The sequence below is a fragment of the Gordionus sp. m RMFG-2023 genome, chromosome 3 (assembly GCF_954871325.1).
Source record: "Gordionus sp. m RMFG-2023 chromosome 3, tfGorSpeb1-WG-v2, whole genome shotgun sequence".
Classification (NCBI taxonomy): domain Eukaryota; kingdom Metazoa; phylum Nematomorpha; class Gordioida; order Chordodea; family Parachordodidae; genus Gordionus; species Gordionus sp. m RMFG-2023.
Window position 1 is genome coordinate 4,583,230 of NC_088777.1, and position 17,318 is coordinate 4,600,547.

Here is a 17,318-nt window from a genome sequence, read left to right on the forward strand (position 1 = left end):
ATTTTTTATAAAACTAAATTATATTTTATTATTTTTTTAAAACATATTTTCAATTATTTATTTAGTTTATAAGAATGTTCTTAACTTATACACAAATAATTTTCTTAAATATTAAAAAAAATATAAATTGACGCCATTTATCGAATCTGATAGGGAAATTAAATAATACACGTGACCTGACCTTAAAATTTTGATATCTGCAGGTTTCTGATATATATTTCACAAAAATAACAACTTCTCTTCATTTTGCCTAATTTTTTATTGCATTTATTCTCATTATTTTGTAAAATTTATATTTAAAAACTTCGCATTTTAAAATATATTTAAAAAAATATATATATATATATTATAAATAATTAAATTTAAAAAAAAAAAATTAAACTCAAAAGTAATTTATTTATAAATGTAGTAAGTAGTAATATTCAAAATAAAACATATTTTATAAAATTTTTAACAACAGTTTCTACGGACATATTTTTTTTTAAAAAAAAATCAAAAATAAAAGTTTGATTTTCGTCACAAAAATCACCATAAAATTTTTTTGTGCAGATATATTTTACATAAAAAAAATTTTTAAATTTTGGATGGAATGATTGCTTCTGAAAATATGAGATTCATAACAATAACTTATCCACTATCATATTGATTTTCTTTAACTTCTTCTTGTGATTTGGAGTAAGCTGAAACTGATTCAATAAAAAAAAAATTGTATAATTGAAATGTAAAAAATCCTATTAGTAAATTACCTGTAGACATTTCGTCAAGTTTTGACTCAATTTCGATAACGACATATTCATTTGAGAGTCCCCAACGGTGTTGTCACTTTTCTCTTTTTCGTTCAAAGCCATGAGACCTTCTTCCAAATACCTTTGAGTTTAGATAAAATTATACGTCTCATTATATAGGGTTGTCAAATTATCCTCCAAAAGATAAGTGTTTTTATTTTTTTAAAAAAAGATGATTTCTTAATTAAATGATAACATCAGAGTTGTTAAAAGATACTTTTTAAATAGATCTAGATACAGATACATCGTCTAAAATAATATCTAGATACAGATTATTTAATCAAAAATCTATCTAGATACAGATACCACATTTTGATATCTAGATACAGGATCTATATACTTGTATCTAGGTCCTTTAACAACTCTGGATAACATATAACCCTAAAAACTTTGCTCATTGATGGGACAAAGATTTGGACATTTATTAGCGAAATCTAAAGACTTTGGCAACAAATTTTTCTGACTAAAATATTGAGTTAGCCGTTTTTAAAAATTGGCTCAAATCGAGCCATTTATCAACACTACAACTTCTGCTCAACTTTGCTGGACGATCATATTAAAATTGAATGATAAAAAGCGTAAATTTTAGAATATTCCGTTATTGACACCATAAATATTTAAAAAAAAACAAAAGAAATATTGATATTTAATCAGAAATAATATATAATACTTTGAAATATTATAATAGAAAAACCATAAACGGACAAAGGGCAACCATCTTTTATAATGGGCCTTGATAGAAAAAAAAATTGAATGTCTCGGTCACAGAAGCGTATAGTGGTAAATAGCTCGCAAGCCGGTTTTACCAATCTAAGCTGAACATCGAGCCAAAACTATCCCATCTTACTAGTAATTCTTAGGGAAGAAGATAGGTCCTTGAAAAACAGGGAAAAAGATGGCTCGCGTTAAGATTGGGGTAAATTGGTCTATTACGCTTAATTCTGATTATTTACTGGCATCGAATATCGATGTCCCGGGTAAGATCTTCATTTTTAGATGAAGACATTTCTTCCCCCAACTTTTCCACGACACCCAGTACAGTCAAACGCGTCAAATTTTGGCTCTCAAAGAGGTCGACGGGGTCCAATTTTTTGCAAAGAGCCAACAGCAAGGTATCGCCATTTTTGTGGTTTCCCGCTGCCAAAGGATTCGATCCTGGTTCAACGTCACGGGAAATGGTTGGATAAAGGTGGTAAAACATGGCCTATTGTTTTTGAACAATATATATGCACATAAATTAATAATAAACTCTTATTCGGCATTTAATTTCAAAAAAGCACTTGTAGACCTAAATTAAGCCATGCCTGGTCTTAGGCCTCTACTAATTTTATTAATTCTTCTTGGATATAATTGGGGCTTGTGAGCTGGCCGCGCTATTAATAACTCAAAGGATATCAAATAATAAGATACACTGCCCCCAAATTTACTTCTTTAAAAGCGTCCTCTGTTTTGCCCGCGTCAACTAGCTTGATCAAATCTTCGATAGTCACGGTATAAGGCTTTCCCATGAGACCCTCGGGATCCTTAAGTATAGGGGGCGTTGCATTGCATACAATGGATTCGTTTAAGGCAGTTTTAAACATAGCCATTAAATCGTGGTTAAGCGTTTCCTTGAGATTGGTCTTAATATCGGTTTGGATTAGGTTAGTAGACGCGTTGATTTCTTTCTTTATGATATCTTGAAATTTAGATAGGAGTTGGCAGAGCGCCCTATGTGTATATTTTTTTTTAAAAGTATAATTCTGTTAGAGAAAGATGACATCAATTTAGTTTTGATATTATATATGATAAACATAACATTTTAAATCAATCATATTGATAATTTGACAATAGTTTATGCCAAGAGTTATATTCAATGTTTTTATTAAATATTTGATTGAAATTAAAAAAGAGTGACTTTATCGATATAACATATTTTTGCTAACCCTAACAATAACTCATAATTGAACAAGGTTTGGAAGATCCTATTATAAACATACAAAAAATTTGTATAAAAAAAAACATTTTAAGGGTCTGAGAGAAATAAGCCATGATGGTCTGTTGCTGAGGGTCTGGACTAAGGCTAGGAACGGAGGCAACCATTTTTTCCTTCATAATCAATGTGGAGGAGAGCGGGTTATTCAAGATATGCGTGCCGGGAGGCGGGATAAGCTTTTCCATTTGGGCACACAAGGCTGATATCCGTTCCAGCGATTTATCAAAACGGCTCGCAGAGTCGGTCCGAGCTCGGTCTAGGGAGACGCAAACTACGAGGATATCAAATAAACAAAATTTTGAGTAAAGTATAATTTAAAAATTCATTATTTTTAGAAAATTTAATTTTAGTGGTTGATGATTAATTAAAATAAAATGATAATTTCAAGCTCAACTTCATCTTAAAAATGCAGAAAAAAAATACTAGTGCTGTAAAGTAACTTCAAAAAAGTAAAGTCGTTACTGAAGGACTTTTTTGATAAGTAACGCTTCTTCTAGAGGTAACGAGTAACGCGTTTATTATTTTTTTGAGTAACGGTAACACAAATGAATTCTTTCCATTTTATTTTAAATATTCGTTGTTAAACTTTCAGCCAGGATTGTTAATCCAATTAATATTGAATCAATCAAGGTATGTCAACTTATATTCTTATTCTCTAATATTATGTCAATTCTATATATCTTCGGATCCCCAATATGAAACATTTTTTAACACCAATTTCCCCAATTGTAGAATAAACATGGGGCCAGTGTCTCCAAATTGTGCAGCGTTTTTAAGAAAAAAATGGGATATCATCTGATTAAACTGGTTAAAACAAGATGAAACTCTTCTTATAACTCCGTGAAATTAATAGCCTTATTAAAGAGAATAGCCAATTTGACGAATCTTGTGGTAAATCTGAACTACAAGGATTTTCAGATAATGAAGTCGTTCATAAAGCCACTTATTAATGCAATCCTGCTAGAACATAGATAAAAGGTATACAGTAAAAAATATTGTTTAAAATTTATATTTTGATTATATTTATTTCCAATAGATTCGAACATATCCATAAATATTAATACGTGCATACTAACAGTAATAATTCACCCGCTATTTAAATTGGACTGGCCCTGGTAAAATTACAGGTTAAAATTTATTTCTAGTTTGAGAAAATATCTTGACAAAGAAAAAGGGGCAGACTTTGATTCCTTTAAAAAACACACGCTTAACAGATTATTTTCTGATAGATTTTTAAAAAAAATTGATAAGAATCTGAATGAAGATGATCATCTATTAAGCTTTTTTTTCAAAAATCTTATTCCCCCAAGTAAAATTTTTATTTATTAAATATAATACAGCCCTCCCATCCTCTGCTCCAGTCGAAGTGAGCATGGCGAAAGACGTGTTGAGCACTCTCTTGTTAATCTGATCAAAATTTTAAAAATCAATTGTCGCTAAAATTAAAATATAAAATTATTATAAAAAATATTAATTTTGTATAATTTTATTAATATTATATATATAGGGAATTTTTGTGTATAATATTTTAATTTTCAATTAAAGAGTAACGCGTTACTTTTTGAATAGCCAGGTTCCTTTTTGGAACGCGTTCCTTTTATTAGACGTAACGCGTTTCTTTTTTTTTGAAGTAGCGTTTACGTTTACAGCACTATTAATTAAATTGTAATAGAAAAATGTTATTTTTTTAAAAAAAAACTAACAATCTTTCATGCCGCGTTCGAAGCTTATCTCCAATTGCTTGAATATTTCGGCAAGCAATGCCTCTATCTTGGGTAGTATATCGTTGGAAAAGGACACCTTGAAGCAGTCTCCTATTATAGACCGTTCCAGAACGCCGTTTTGTTTGAGAGCCGTTTGCAAGCCACGTTGAATGCTCTATATCGTTTCGTATTTTAATGAGCGTTAATGTGCATTAAGCATATAATATATATATATATCTTTTTAATGAATTATAGTTTAATTGGCTTATAACAAAAATACAGACATATCGGCCCGATATCAATCATTAAATAGTCTAGAATTTTCGTGAATAACTAATTAGAGGCCAACCGCCTTATAGTGTGCATAAATTGAGCGCTTTCAAACGCTGTGTTTGCAAGCGTCAATAATGTCTTTCAAATGGGCCCGTGCAAATTGAGTAAAATTACCGTTTGGCGATAGCAACCATTTTAAAAACGCAAACAGGTATGTCTTTTCAATACTTTTTTTTTTATTCTTCAATTTGTAATATTATATAAAAATGTAAATATAAATAACTTTACTTATAATCCTAAAAAGGAATATTCAGAAATTAAAGAAAATAAGAACGCAGACGATAAATATTAATTTTCAAAGACAAATCCTTTTTTTTAGAACTTATTTAAAATCTTGATTCGACGGTTATTAGTAAACAAATAAAGAACAACATCAATTTAAACAAGGAACGCGTTACGTTTAATTTTACTTAAAAAATTGAAAGTTAGATGGTTTTTTTTAAAGTACAAAATTGATATATTTATGACATCGATACAAAGGTTGATGGTAAATAAAAATCAATGTAAATATCGGATCGATACTTTAGTAATATTGGAAAATATCGGTGAAAAATTTGTAGATTGACACAGACCTATTTACAAGAGGTTAGCTTAAAATTTAAGAAATGCAATTTTAGATAGGCGCGGTCAATTTTATCTGGTGTCAAAAGCGTTTAGTTATAAGAAAGGAAAACATTTCAATTGCTTCCGTATCACAAATTAACACTATTTTAAAAAAGAAATCCAAAAGGGAGAAAAAAATTCTGTTAAATAAAATGATTTATAAGATCAACGATTACGTGACATTAATTTAGCAGAAACCAGCCAACGAATTTAATTAGTCCGTGGACCAATATATTAGTTCAGTAGTTATATATTTATCGGCACCCTCTAACAGCGGGGCATCGCAAAGAATATGGTCAGATTTTGAGAAGGTTGCGTACAAAAAACTTGAAAAGATTATCTTTAAAAAAATGAAAGGTAGATCTAATTTATATTTAGTAGCCTTCCCCCATTAGGGTAATAAAACAATAAGCAATTATTTAAGTCATCACAATTACACATCTAGTAATACTCTAACAAATCATGCCCATCAATGTTGATAAGGAAAAATTTTTTAAAAATTATTTTATTGTTTTCTAAATATTTAGGGAAAATGAAAATGTTGTTTTAAAACAAATTATGGCGTGTTATTTATAGTCCTCATATCCGATAAAATAGTAAGTGAGTTTTATTTTCCAAAAATAAATTTCTCCCATATTTTTTGAAAAAATCCATTTTATCCCATTTCCGGGACATGTTCTCTGTAAAGCATAATATCATCGGAAGAAAAAATGAGTGGAGTTTCTTTGAAATGTGAATCAAAAGTTATACCTGTTCCGTGGATTTGGCACTATCAGGACCGGAGGTAGATTTTTGATCTTTCATGTATGTGCATATAGAATTGAGAGTTTGGCTTAGGGTATCCTTTTGGGATTTGTTAGATTCGGCTATGGTTTCGGTAAATTTTTGTTCCAAATGGTTGAAGGATTTAAAGATTTCTAATAATAATAATAAAATAGGAGTTTGATAATAATGGATGAGTAATACTTATTAGAATGGTGCGTAAATTGGTTAAGAGCAATGAGGGTCATTACCTTTGATCTTTAGGAACCGACTAAGGTTCGAAAGATTGATAGAGATCACTATCATTGGCCATAGCCAGTGAGATCACGTGAGTAAAGCTAAGTAATTCATATATTGCTTGCCACTAACGGTTTTATAGAATTATGGGACAAATAAATTCGTTAAAATTCGGGGTTTACTTTAAATAAGGATAATACCAAATTGTATTTAGAAAAGAAATTTTTTGGAATCATTCTAAAAATTAGTTTAAACGAAGGTCTGCAATTGGAGATGGTTTAACGCTGCTGCCCAATTATTATAGACGGATATTTAAAACATTTAAACAATATAACTGGCAAAAAATTAAATAAGTAATGGGAGTGGAGGGTATATGTTATTCAGTTAATTAAAAATTAATTGTTAATTTGAAAATTTTCTATATAAAAAGGAAATAGCATTCAGGTGTTATATGCGAAGGGGTATAGAGGTGGTTTAGATATGAATCAAAGATGGGGTATATCTATTCCAATTTTTATTAATCGATAGTTCATTACATATGATAGCTTGCATTGTCTTATTAGAAAACATTTCTTTGTTGGGGAGCCAAGATCTCCTCCTTTGGGAATTAGTTGCTAACAGAGGGTTAGATGTTACTTGTTTAGGATTAAATATAGTTATTTCCTGAAAACCTTTTAGGTGTCATGAAGGAAATAAATGAAAATTCTAAATATAGTGTTTTCCTGATTTTCATGGGTAAAATGAATGAAAACTTTCATAGAAAAGAAATATCACAATATGCTAAACGCTTTTGCGGTCAATATATAGCCACTTCGTAAGATCCAGATCCTGCTACTAAAAAAAACGTTCTGGACTGAAGACCATATAGCATTTTGAATAAATGAGTAGATCAATATTTTATTTTCCAGAACCATGTGGAAGACGGGAACTTAAACAATGGTTGAACGGGTTTGTAAGCTAAACCGCCTAAACACCATTCCAGATACCTTAACATAAAAGCGAGAACTAAATATGGAATACACAAAATCGAAAAAAAATGGGTGAATTTCTATCTTGGTTTTATGAAAACAAAACAAAATGGAGTTTTCGAGTATTTACAATTAACAAACTAAAACAATATTTTTTTTAATGATCCCACAAATATGAATTGTGTTGTTAAACGGCTCGTTTTGAGCTTATTTTTAAATACGGCTAACTCAACATTTTAGCCAGAAAAATATTGCTCAAGCCTCGTGATTTTGATAGTATATGTCTAAACCCTTGTTCCTTCTGCTGAGCAAAATCTTCAGGTTTGCGTGATATTTATCTGGATAAAATATTTAGTTAACCGTTTTTTAAAAATCGGCTCAAAACGAGCCGTTTTAACAACATTAAACATGGGGCAGAATAGATACCCCACTTCGTAAAAAAAACGACTCGGTTAAAAAAATACAAACCTGGTATAACGTAGCTGTTGAAAACGTATTGCAAAGTTTTTTCGAGTCTGTGATTCAGACCGTTCCACAATTGGGGTTTGTTGAGAATGTTTTCTAACTGCTTGGATAAATTATCGGGCCCATCTCCCGATCCGCTATTAGAACTGTGACGTTTCGTCTCTGTCAATTTTTTGTCCATCTCGGTCTGGCGTTTGCTCATCGCGGTTACCGCTTCTTTAAATATATTTTTTTGTGAGGGATATTCACATTATAAATTTCATATTGTATGCTTTAGAGGTCTTATTTTTGTCCGAGCCCGAAAAAAAAATTTTCAACCTGACCCGAACCCGACTAAATTTTAAAATTTTGAGTGTGAATATTTCATAATATCCAAAAAAAACAATTAAAAATTATGGTGTATTATACTTTAAAACATATAACCTTTTATAATTACAATCGCGTTTAAAAAATTTATTGCGATTATTTGGCTTTAACGAAGCCCTCCTATCTTCAAAAAGACCCTGCCGGCCGCTGAAAACCCCCTTTCACTGCTAGCCGAGGAAGCATTAAATTAAGAAAGTCGTTATGATAAGTATTTCCGCCAACTCAAGATTTGGTAAACCATTTTAAATATCGAAAAATTTTGAGGCTATTTAAATAAATAGATCTTAGATAAATAGAAAAATGATCTAATTCAATATTTTAGCCAGAAAAATATTGCCTGCGTGGAGATTTCGCTAATAGAAATTCAAAACTTCGTAATATCTATGAGCAAAAAATCCTCAGGAATGGGTAAATATTTTTTTCTAAATACCATATGGAGTTAACCATTTTTAAAAATGGGCTCAAATGGAGAGATTTTGCATATAAATATTGGGCATAATCTTTAATCTACCTAATTTAAAAATTATAAAAAAATAAAGCAATATAATATTTCAGAATATATTGCCCATAAAAAAAACGATTATTGAGCCGTATATAATTAAAATATTTTCAAGATTCTCTTCTTCGAAATTAGATCTATAAGGAGAAGGAACTCGGGATAGATGGCACTAGGGCCAGGCAAATTCAATTTTTTTTAATTCAAATTCTTTTAAATTTTAATTAAAAGAATATTAATTAAGCGCATTTTTACGAAGTTAGATAAAGTATAAAATCCCTAATTTTCTTTAAGCCCGAACACAGCCAGCAGTTTAATGGGGCCTAGATCCCTGGTCTTATTTAGATTATGGTAATAACTAACCTTCCGTTTATACCAGGGCTGTGCATTTGACCGGTAAAATACGTTTCGGTCAATTGACCGATATTTGACCGGTCAAATATGGTCAAATTCAAATATATGTTTTTTAAGTTAAAATTTGAATATAATAGTAAAATGAATCTATATTATTAATTTTTTTAAATTCATTGTCATTAAATAACTAACATTTAGCTATCCATAACAGATTCTTGTTCTGATTCATATTCAATATTATTATTTTCTTTAATATTTTTTAATCAATTTTCCTGATGTCTTAGATCTTCAATCGATTTATATTTTTATAGGAATATTAACCCAAATCGACCTATTTCTTTCAAAAGAAGAAGAACTAGGAATTATTAATCTCTTAATGAGCATGGTGGGCAAAGTTTAATCTATTAACTTGAGGTCGGAATTGATTGTTTTTGGAAATTACTACTTTCCTAAATTCGCTATATTAAACATGCTGTTTTTGCTTTTGAAATTAATTATATCACTTAAAATATTTTGGTCATCACTATCTTGTAAAATAGCTAATTCTAGAATTATATCACATACTTCATTAAATTCACTACTAGTGAGATTCTCCTCTTGTTGTTGACCCCAAAAATAAGCAAACATTGTGATCAATTTGACTGTATTTGACCAGCTTCGGTCAATTGACTAAATTTGACTGATCAATTGACCGACTTGCCAACCCTGGTTTATACCCAAGTGAGGTTGGGGGGGGGGAGCTTGCCTTTTTTTAAGACCCAGCTCATATTTCAAAATTCGGTCCGGGGGGAGGAGCTACGATTAGCTGCTTTAAATAAACCAACCATATCAACAAAAATATACCTGCAAGCGTGTCCATTTTTTGAGCGAGCTTGGCTTGGGAGACCGAAATCTCCTTGAGGGCCTCGATTAACCTCTTATTTTCGTTTTCCAAAAGAGTCGTCACTTTATGGTTGTTAAGGTTGGTACTATTGACCAATCCGGGGCTGCTCGGAATAGGAGCAATACTGTTTATGGTGGCCGGCATTTTTTTGGCACTGGTCGTTTTAATTTGGGTAGTAATACTCGGGGGGCTGCCGAAAATGGAAGGGGGGTTGCTGAGGATGGAAGAGGTAGAATTGAGGACTTTTGAGTTTTTTATCGATAGATTATGAGGCGTGGTAGTGAGCGAGTTAGGGTTATTGGCAAGGTTTGGGTCCGAATTGGGGCAAACAGTTGAGATCGAAAGATTAACCGGGGTTAAGGTAGATTTCTTTGGTCTAACGGGAAGGGGGGGGGCAAAGAGAGTGAAATACAATTATATATGCGCCTTTGAATAATCAAATAAAATGGGTACGTACTAAAAATTAGATATATATTTAAAATTAATGAGGGAGGTTTATAAAAAAAAGGGTTAGGGGTTAATGGATATTACTTGCTAGTGGCCTGAGGCTTGAGGTGTTCTTGCTCAAGATTTTGTGGCCCATTAGCGATAGATTTCGAGTTTTTGGTGGATTTAAATAATTCGTCTTTCTTAGCAAACAAACTATCAAGCGATAGGGGCATAAAGGCCTTGGAAGTGATTGAATCATCGTTGGTATTGTTTATGGGTGTTCCATTTGTATTGGACGGGTTTTTAATCATATCCTCCCTGTTGGATAGTTTGAGGGGCATGGGCTCATTTGGCATAGTGCTATCGTCGTGAATTTTCTTTTTTTGAATGGGATCATCGTTTTTGGCGATGCTTTTAACGTCCGCCTCGCCTGTTCCATTTAGTTCGTTCTTCTGCAGCAAGAAACTTAGCAAATCTTCGATATCGTCACTATCCTCTCGAACCTTCTTGGTATCCTGATTTGAAATATCGTTAGTCTGATCCGAAATTGAGCTAGAAGAAGAGCCTTTGAGCATGAGATCGTCTATTGCAAAAAAATTGTTCACCGAATTACTGGTTTCGCCCTCCTTGGTGTCGGGAGTGTTCAAAACGTTAGTTACACTTTCGTTAGAATCGGAAGGAATCAATGAGGTTTCCAAATGTATAACTAATTTTCTTAGGCATTTGGGATGCAGAGCTATTATTCTTGTTAATTTTTTTTTTGAACAAATTATGTATGAATATAACAAATAGAAATATTAATTCTAAATCTTACGATATTTTTAAATAATTTGAAACATCCATACTTGTATTATAATACCTTCTTTTTTTTTATCTTAATCTCCAATTACACAACTTTATTTAAAATATTTCTCTAGCATGCCGAGTTTTATCGGCTCCGACCTCGAGGTCGTAGCCAAAAAATTCGCTCAGGCTCAAGCCGGCTCATTGAGCCGGCTGAGTTGGCTTGCTCGAGTCGGCTCAGGAGTTGGCTCAAGCGGCTCAGCCGTTAGCTCAAGCCGAAATTTATTTATTTGTGATTAGTGTTGTTAAATGGCTGATCCAAATCCGCTTCTTGGCTTACTAGTTTTATTAAACGGCTGAGCCAAGCCGGCTTCTTGGCTGCCATGCCGGCTTATCCCTAAACTCAGTCAAATTTTGAATCGAAAATTTGACTTAGACTCAAGAGTTGACTCTAGCCTACTTTTAAGCCAATAATTAATTTATTTGTGATTAGTGTTGTTAAATGGTTGACCCAAGCTGGCTTCTTGGCTTATTAGTGTTGTTAAACGGTTTAGCCGTAATTTGAAGCCTTTCATTGATTTTAAATCAGTGATGTAATAATATAACTGTAAGGTATTGAATGTTTTTCCTAGGACTATTGCAATTTATTTTACTATCTCTCAGCCAATATTATCTTTAGAAATAAAATATTATGTAAAAAAAAATAATAGCATAATTTAGGATTTGATATAGAAAACTGTTTTAATAAACAAATTTTCTTTTATATATAAAATATCAAACTGAATAAATTTTATTTTGATATTTTACACTCATCTTACATGATTAAAATAAAAAATTGTATTTATAAATCTTGGTATATTAAGCTTTTTAGACCATGTATCTATCTAGATAAATATGAAAAGTATCATAGCAACTCTGGTGTATCTATATTCAAAATTTTAGATCTCAAACTTTAATGTTCTGAGATATAGCTAATCAAAATTTGGGGTAAAATAGACCCCACCTTTGTAGTTAAGGGAGTTTTTTCCACCTTTGTAGTGAAGGGTTAAACATACAATTACAAATAAAAAGAAATTATTATTTAAAAAAATAAATTTCAACAAGTTCCTATTTTTTTTTATCGCATAATGTAATTTTTTTAAATTATTATTTAATATTTTTTATGCTTATTTATGCCATGCCATGCTATAAATAAAAAAGGCAAAGTTACATCCTGTTTTTTTAATATTTTATTATTTTTTGTACATATTTTTTTTTTAGATATAGAATAGAAATTAAATTATAAATAATTTTTTTCTTTTAAATATCCTTTATTGACTAAACATTAAAAAAATAAATTTTATGGATTCAACAAGTTTCGATTTACCATCTACATCTACCTCACACCAAGAAATGAGTGGAATAGAAGTACTACAATATTTCTATTTATATGTTCAAATATTAGCTAATCGTTTAGCTAAAATCGTTCTTGACTTCTCAATAGAAGTTTTTTAAGAAGACTTATTTTACTACTAATGATAATTATATTTTTGATCTGAATTTTAATCAATTTTTTCGTTTAGCCGAAATCTTCACTACGCAATATAAGTTTTTTTTAAGAAGAATAATTCAATTATAATTATATTTTTGATCTGATTTCTCATCAATTTTTAAAATAAGATAAGGTATTTTTATTATTATTAATTACTTCTTTACTTAATCGAAAACGTTGAACTTTATCTACGCAATAAAACACGAAAAGAAGTAGTGGCTTTAGGGTAAATAAATCTTCTTTCGAATTCCATTTATTTGAGGGAAATGGAATATAAAACAAATTAAAATTAAATATACAAATTGTTTTTTAAGATTTCGAATGAGAAAGTCATCTTCGGAAATTCCTATCATCCAAACTAACTAAAAGATACTTTTTAATTTTAAATATGATTAATCTAAATCGATTTCTTTTGTCCAATAGCTAATATATAGGAGTCCATAATCTTCGTTATTCATGAAAACGGTAATGATCTAGAAGATGAAAAAAAATATATTATATTATTTTTAATGTTTTTTTATTATCTAACAGCTGTTCTTTAGACTACTTTTTTTAGCTTATAGGTAGTATTCCTAAATGGCTTGATTTTTAAAAATGGCTAACCCAATATTTTAGCAAAAACTATTTTGGTTACCCATGTCATTATTAAAAAGGCAAACAGATTAAAGAATGGTTCCAGATCATCGAGAGAATAAGGAAGCAAGTTATCAATTTAATAATAGTTTTTAACATGAGAATAATTAGTATATGGGTTATGGGAAATATGTATTATAGCTATTAAGAACATTTTCTTCCCTGGTATCTTCTATTTCATTAATATCATTGTCTGAATCACTTTCAACGATTTAGATTTCCAAGGCGATGATATTTTAAATTATTAACACGTGATTTAGGTTTATAATATAGATTGAAAATATAAATTACAAATTGAAAATATATTTCAATTTCAAAATTAAATAATAAATCATAAAAATTATAATTAATTATGATATTATATTTAAATTTTCATGTTTATACTTACATTCATTATATTTTTTAAAAGTAGCTAAGTAGCGCGCTACTTAGTTACTTTCAAAAAAAGTAGCGCGCTAAAAAATAAAATAAATAATTACAAAAAAAAGTAGCGGCTATTAGCTATAGCTACCAAAAAAGATAGCGCGCTACTTTAACAACTCTGAAAATGACTAAAAAATAATAAAAATATTGGTTCGGATAGGTTTCTTTAAAAAATATTGGGCTAATTCAATATTTTACAAAAACAATAAATTCGATCTGATATTTAATATCGCCAAAGCCCTAAATAAAATGACTAGTTATATTTATCATTTTAAAACATTAATTAATTTTTTTTAAGTAGCTTAATAAATTAGCTATTTTTTTTAGCTATAGCTGCACAAAAAAAAATAGCGACATTAGTAATTAGCTATTTTTCTTTATAAAAGTAGTGTCACTACCTGTCCTGTATTTAATTTAATTGAAAAATATAACTAAACGCCTATTTAACAATCAATTAATATAAAAATTTAATTCCTTTACCCTAATCTTAGAGAAATCTATTTTATTGCTTAGAATCTTTTTTATATTTTGAGTCAAAAAAATAAAAGCCTTAGCCCTATCTTAAAATAAATTTTTTTAGACCCAAGCCCATCTTTAACTTAATTTCCACGTTAAACTAAATGACCGATAAATATAAAATTGTCTTTCAAGTAAAATAAAAGATCTCTAAATTTTACATCTATTTATTTTAGCAAATGTATAATTTTAATTTTTTGAATAATATTTAGACGCAGCCTATGTCCAGTCCAATAAGGGAAATTGAAGAAGGATATAAAGTATCTAGATCGGATAATAGTATTATGATAGGAAATAATTATAAAATGACTCCCAAGAAAACCAGACGAAAATGTCGGTTCTGCGATAAATACTACCTAGTTAGTACAGCATCTAGTAATTTAAAAAATCATTTGAAAAGATTTCATCCGAATGCCTTACATGAAAGTCTTCAGAATGCATCCTCATCTTTGTTTGGAGTTAAAATACTTTCACCTAGTGAAAATTTAAATCTTAATAAATTAATCCTCAAATATTTTGTTGATGAAAATATATCTATCAATTCATTCGACAGTGATTCATTTAAAAATATATTTAAATATATTAATAAATACGCAAAAATTTGGTGTAGACAAAGCGCTTCCAAATATTTATCTAAAATATATATAACAGCCAAGAATCAAATGATTGCTAATCTTAAGAAGGTGAAGAGCCAACTATCTATTACGACTGATTTGTGGACCGGTATAAATTCTATATCATACATGGCTTTGACAATCCATTATATAGATAATGATTGGTCACCCAAAAATTATTTATTAGATTTTATCGAAATACCTCACCCACATACGAGTGAGGAGATTTGTGCAATAATTATAGATTCCCTAGAAAAATTTAATATTATTAATAAAATTACATCTATTACTCATGATAACGCTTCCAATATTTTATTGGCATCCGAATACATGAAAAAATATTATATGAAAAATTATAGTAAAGAATTTTACAGCCATAGATGTTTGGCACATATTTTGAATATAGTAGTGAAAGAGGGATTAGATTCATTCTCTTCCCTATTAGAAAATGTAGACCGATTTGTCAGGAAAATACATAGAAGTCCTAAAATGATGCAAGAATTCCTAACCTTAAGTGGTGGCACGAAAATACCAATAGATGTGGCTACCAGATGGAACAGTAAATATTTAATGATACGTTCAATCAATCAGGTATAATTATTAATTATAAATTTTATTTTTTAATAATGTTTTATATTTTTAGAATATTGATGCGGTCTTTAAATTTTGCAAAAAATTTGATGATGAGTACCACATCAACAATGAGGATAGTATTTTTCTCAAGGAACTCGAATCATTTTTATATCCATTTTATAAGATAACAAACGAAATAAGCTCCGAAACAATAACCACGGTAGGCTTATCTGTATTATACATTAATACAATAATGACGTCACTGGAACGCACAGAGATATCAAATGCAAGCACTCAAATAAAAAAAGCGGCTTCTAAAATGAAAGAAAAATGCAAAATATATTCAGAACATATGGCAACTTTTGCAAATTATGTCTGTGCATTCCTAGATCCTCGAATAAAAAAAAAATATATACCAACTTTTCTTAATAAAGCTACATATTTGGATCATTTTAAAATTTTATATAACCAATATAATCCGGAAAATTTAAATGTTTATGATATCGATAACGAGCTTAATCCATCAAATCTTATGTCGGTAACGATATTTAATGACCTTAGAAAGTAAATACAAAAATTTATTATGTCATATATTTTTATAATTCGCTTTTAAGGGAAGCATATCAATATCCAGATCCAGCGAGAGAGGAGATGGAAGATTATATTGGAGAGGTTGTTGCTAAACCTACAATCCATGTTTTGGATTGGTGGAGTTCGAACAGCACAAGATTTCCCAAATTAGCAATGATGGCTAGAGATTTCTTTTCCCATCAATCAACATCTGTACCTAGTGAAAGAACCTTTTCACGTGCGGTTGACACATTGACAAAGAAAAGAAATCGAATTTCTTCTACAAAATTAAATGAATGTTTGTCATTAAAATCATGGAAATTTAATTTTTTAACTTTAAAAGATGATTTTTATATATAAATTTTAATTATATTATATATTTGTTTATACTATAATATACAAATAAATCAATAAATTTTATGAAAAAATGTGTTCTTTGCGCTGATATAAAATATCTTATTTCAATAATCAAATAGGGTTTATGGACCTTAGGTATGTTGGAAAGACTCTTGCATAAGAACGGTCAAATAATATATTTGTTAGCTTTATTATTTAAATATATTATCATATATTAGATTTATTTTGGCCTAATAGTTTTTATCATAATAATTAAAATAAATATTTCAAGTTAAAAATAAGTGAAGATAACTTTAGTGGCTATTTTTTATTTTTTTTTAAAAATTGGATATCAAATTAAGTATATAAGTAAAAATGGAAAAGATTTAACCAAGAATTTTAAAAATATAAAAACAATTTTTTGTATATTAAATCGCAATGAGAAATATACACAACATAATTAAAAATATATATTAAAAAAAATGAATTGGAAAAAAAAAGAATTTAATGCATAAAAAAGAACTGAGAAAAGTATTTTTAAAAAAGCGGATACATATCATCTGAGAGAAGCTTGAATATTTATAAAATTGGACCTGCAGATTTCCTTCCAGGGAAATCAGCTGACGAAGGTAAAATCCTTCATTGGGGTCACCTGATATCTGTCTCATTTTTTTCCCTTGATTTTAATTACAAAAATATTTATTTATTTAAATTTCTTCCCAACCCCCTCCCTTCCTATATTACTAAGGGTTGACTATAAATATAATTTATTATATTAGTTTATGATTTTAAAGGAGAAAATTAATTATTTATATCAAACATGTCAGCCTCCTTATTTTTATTAACTTGAGATAAACTAATGATGTATGGGTTGCCCTTGCCAGGTTTATAACTGCTGCTTTCTTATTATATTTATAATATATAAATGTATGCATTCTTTACCTGAATAAATTACATAAAAAGTATTTAAGTAAAATAGA

At 29.4% G+C, this 17,318-nt stretch overlaps 1 protein-coding gene across 1 annotated transcript in view; it reads right to left on the minus strand.

The window, feature by feature from the left end:
• Positions 1 to 470: 470 nt before the first annotated feature.
• LOC135927578 (enhancer of mRNA-decapping protein 4-like) overlaps positions 471 to 17,318 on the minus strand; it is a 28,442-nt gene continuing 11,594 nt past the window's right edge. The window contains exons 10-19 of the mRNA XM_065463653.1: positions 10,462 to 11,103; positions 9,891 to 10,306; positions 7,835 to 8,047; positions 6,150 to 6,316; positions 4,464 to 4,638; positions 2,788 to 3,031; positions 2,213 to 2,495; positions 1,739 to 1,989; positions 747 to 867; positions 471 to 686 (exon numbers count right to left, since the gene is read on the minus strand). Of these exons, the coding sequence (XP_065319725.1) occupies positions 615 to 686; positions 747 to 867; positions 1,739 to 1,989; positions 2,213 to 2,495; positions 2,788 to 3,031; positions 4,464 to 4,638; positions 6,150 to 6,316; positions 7,835 to 8,047; positions 9,891 to 10,306; positions 10,462 to 11,103 (2,584 nt within the window). The 3' untranslated portion in view covers positions 471 to 614. The remainder of the gene's footprint in view (positions 687 to 746; positions 868 to 1,738; positions 1,990 to 2,212; positions 2,496 to 2,787; positions 3,032 to 4,463; positions 4,639 to 6,149; positions 6,317 to 7,834; positions 8,048 to 9,890; positions 10,307 to 10,461; positions 11,104 to 17,318) is intronic.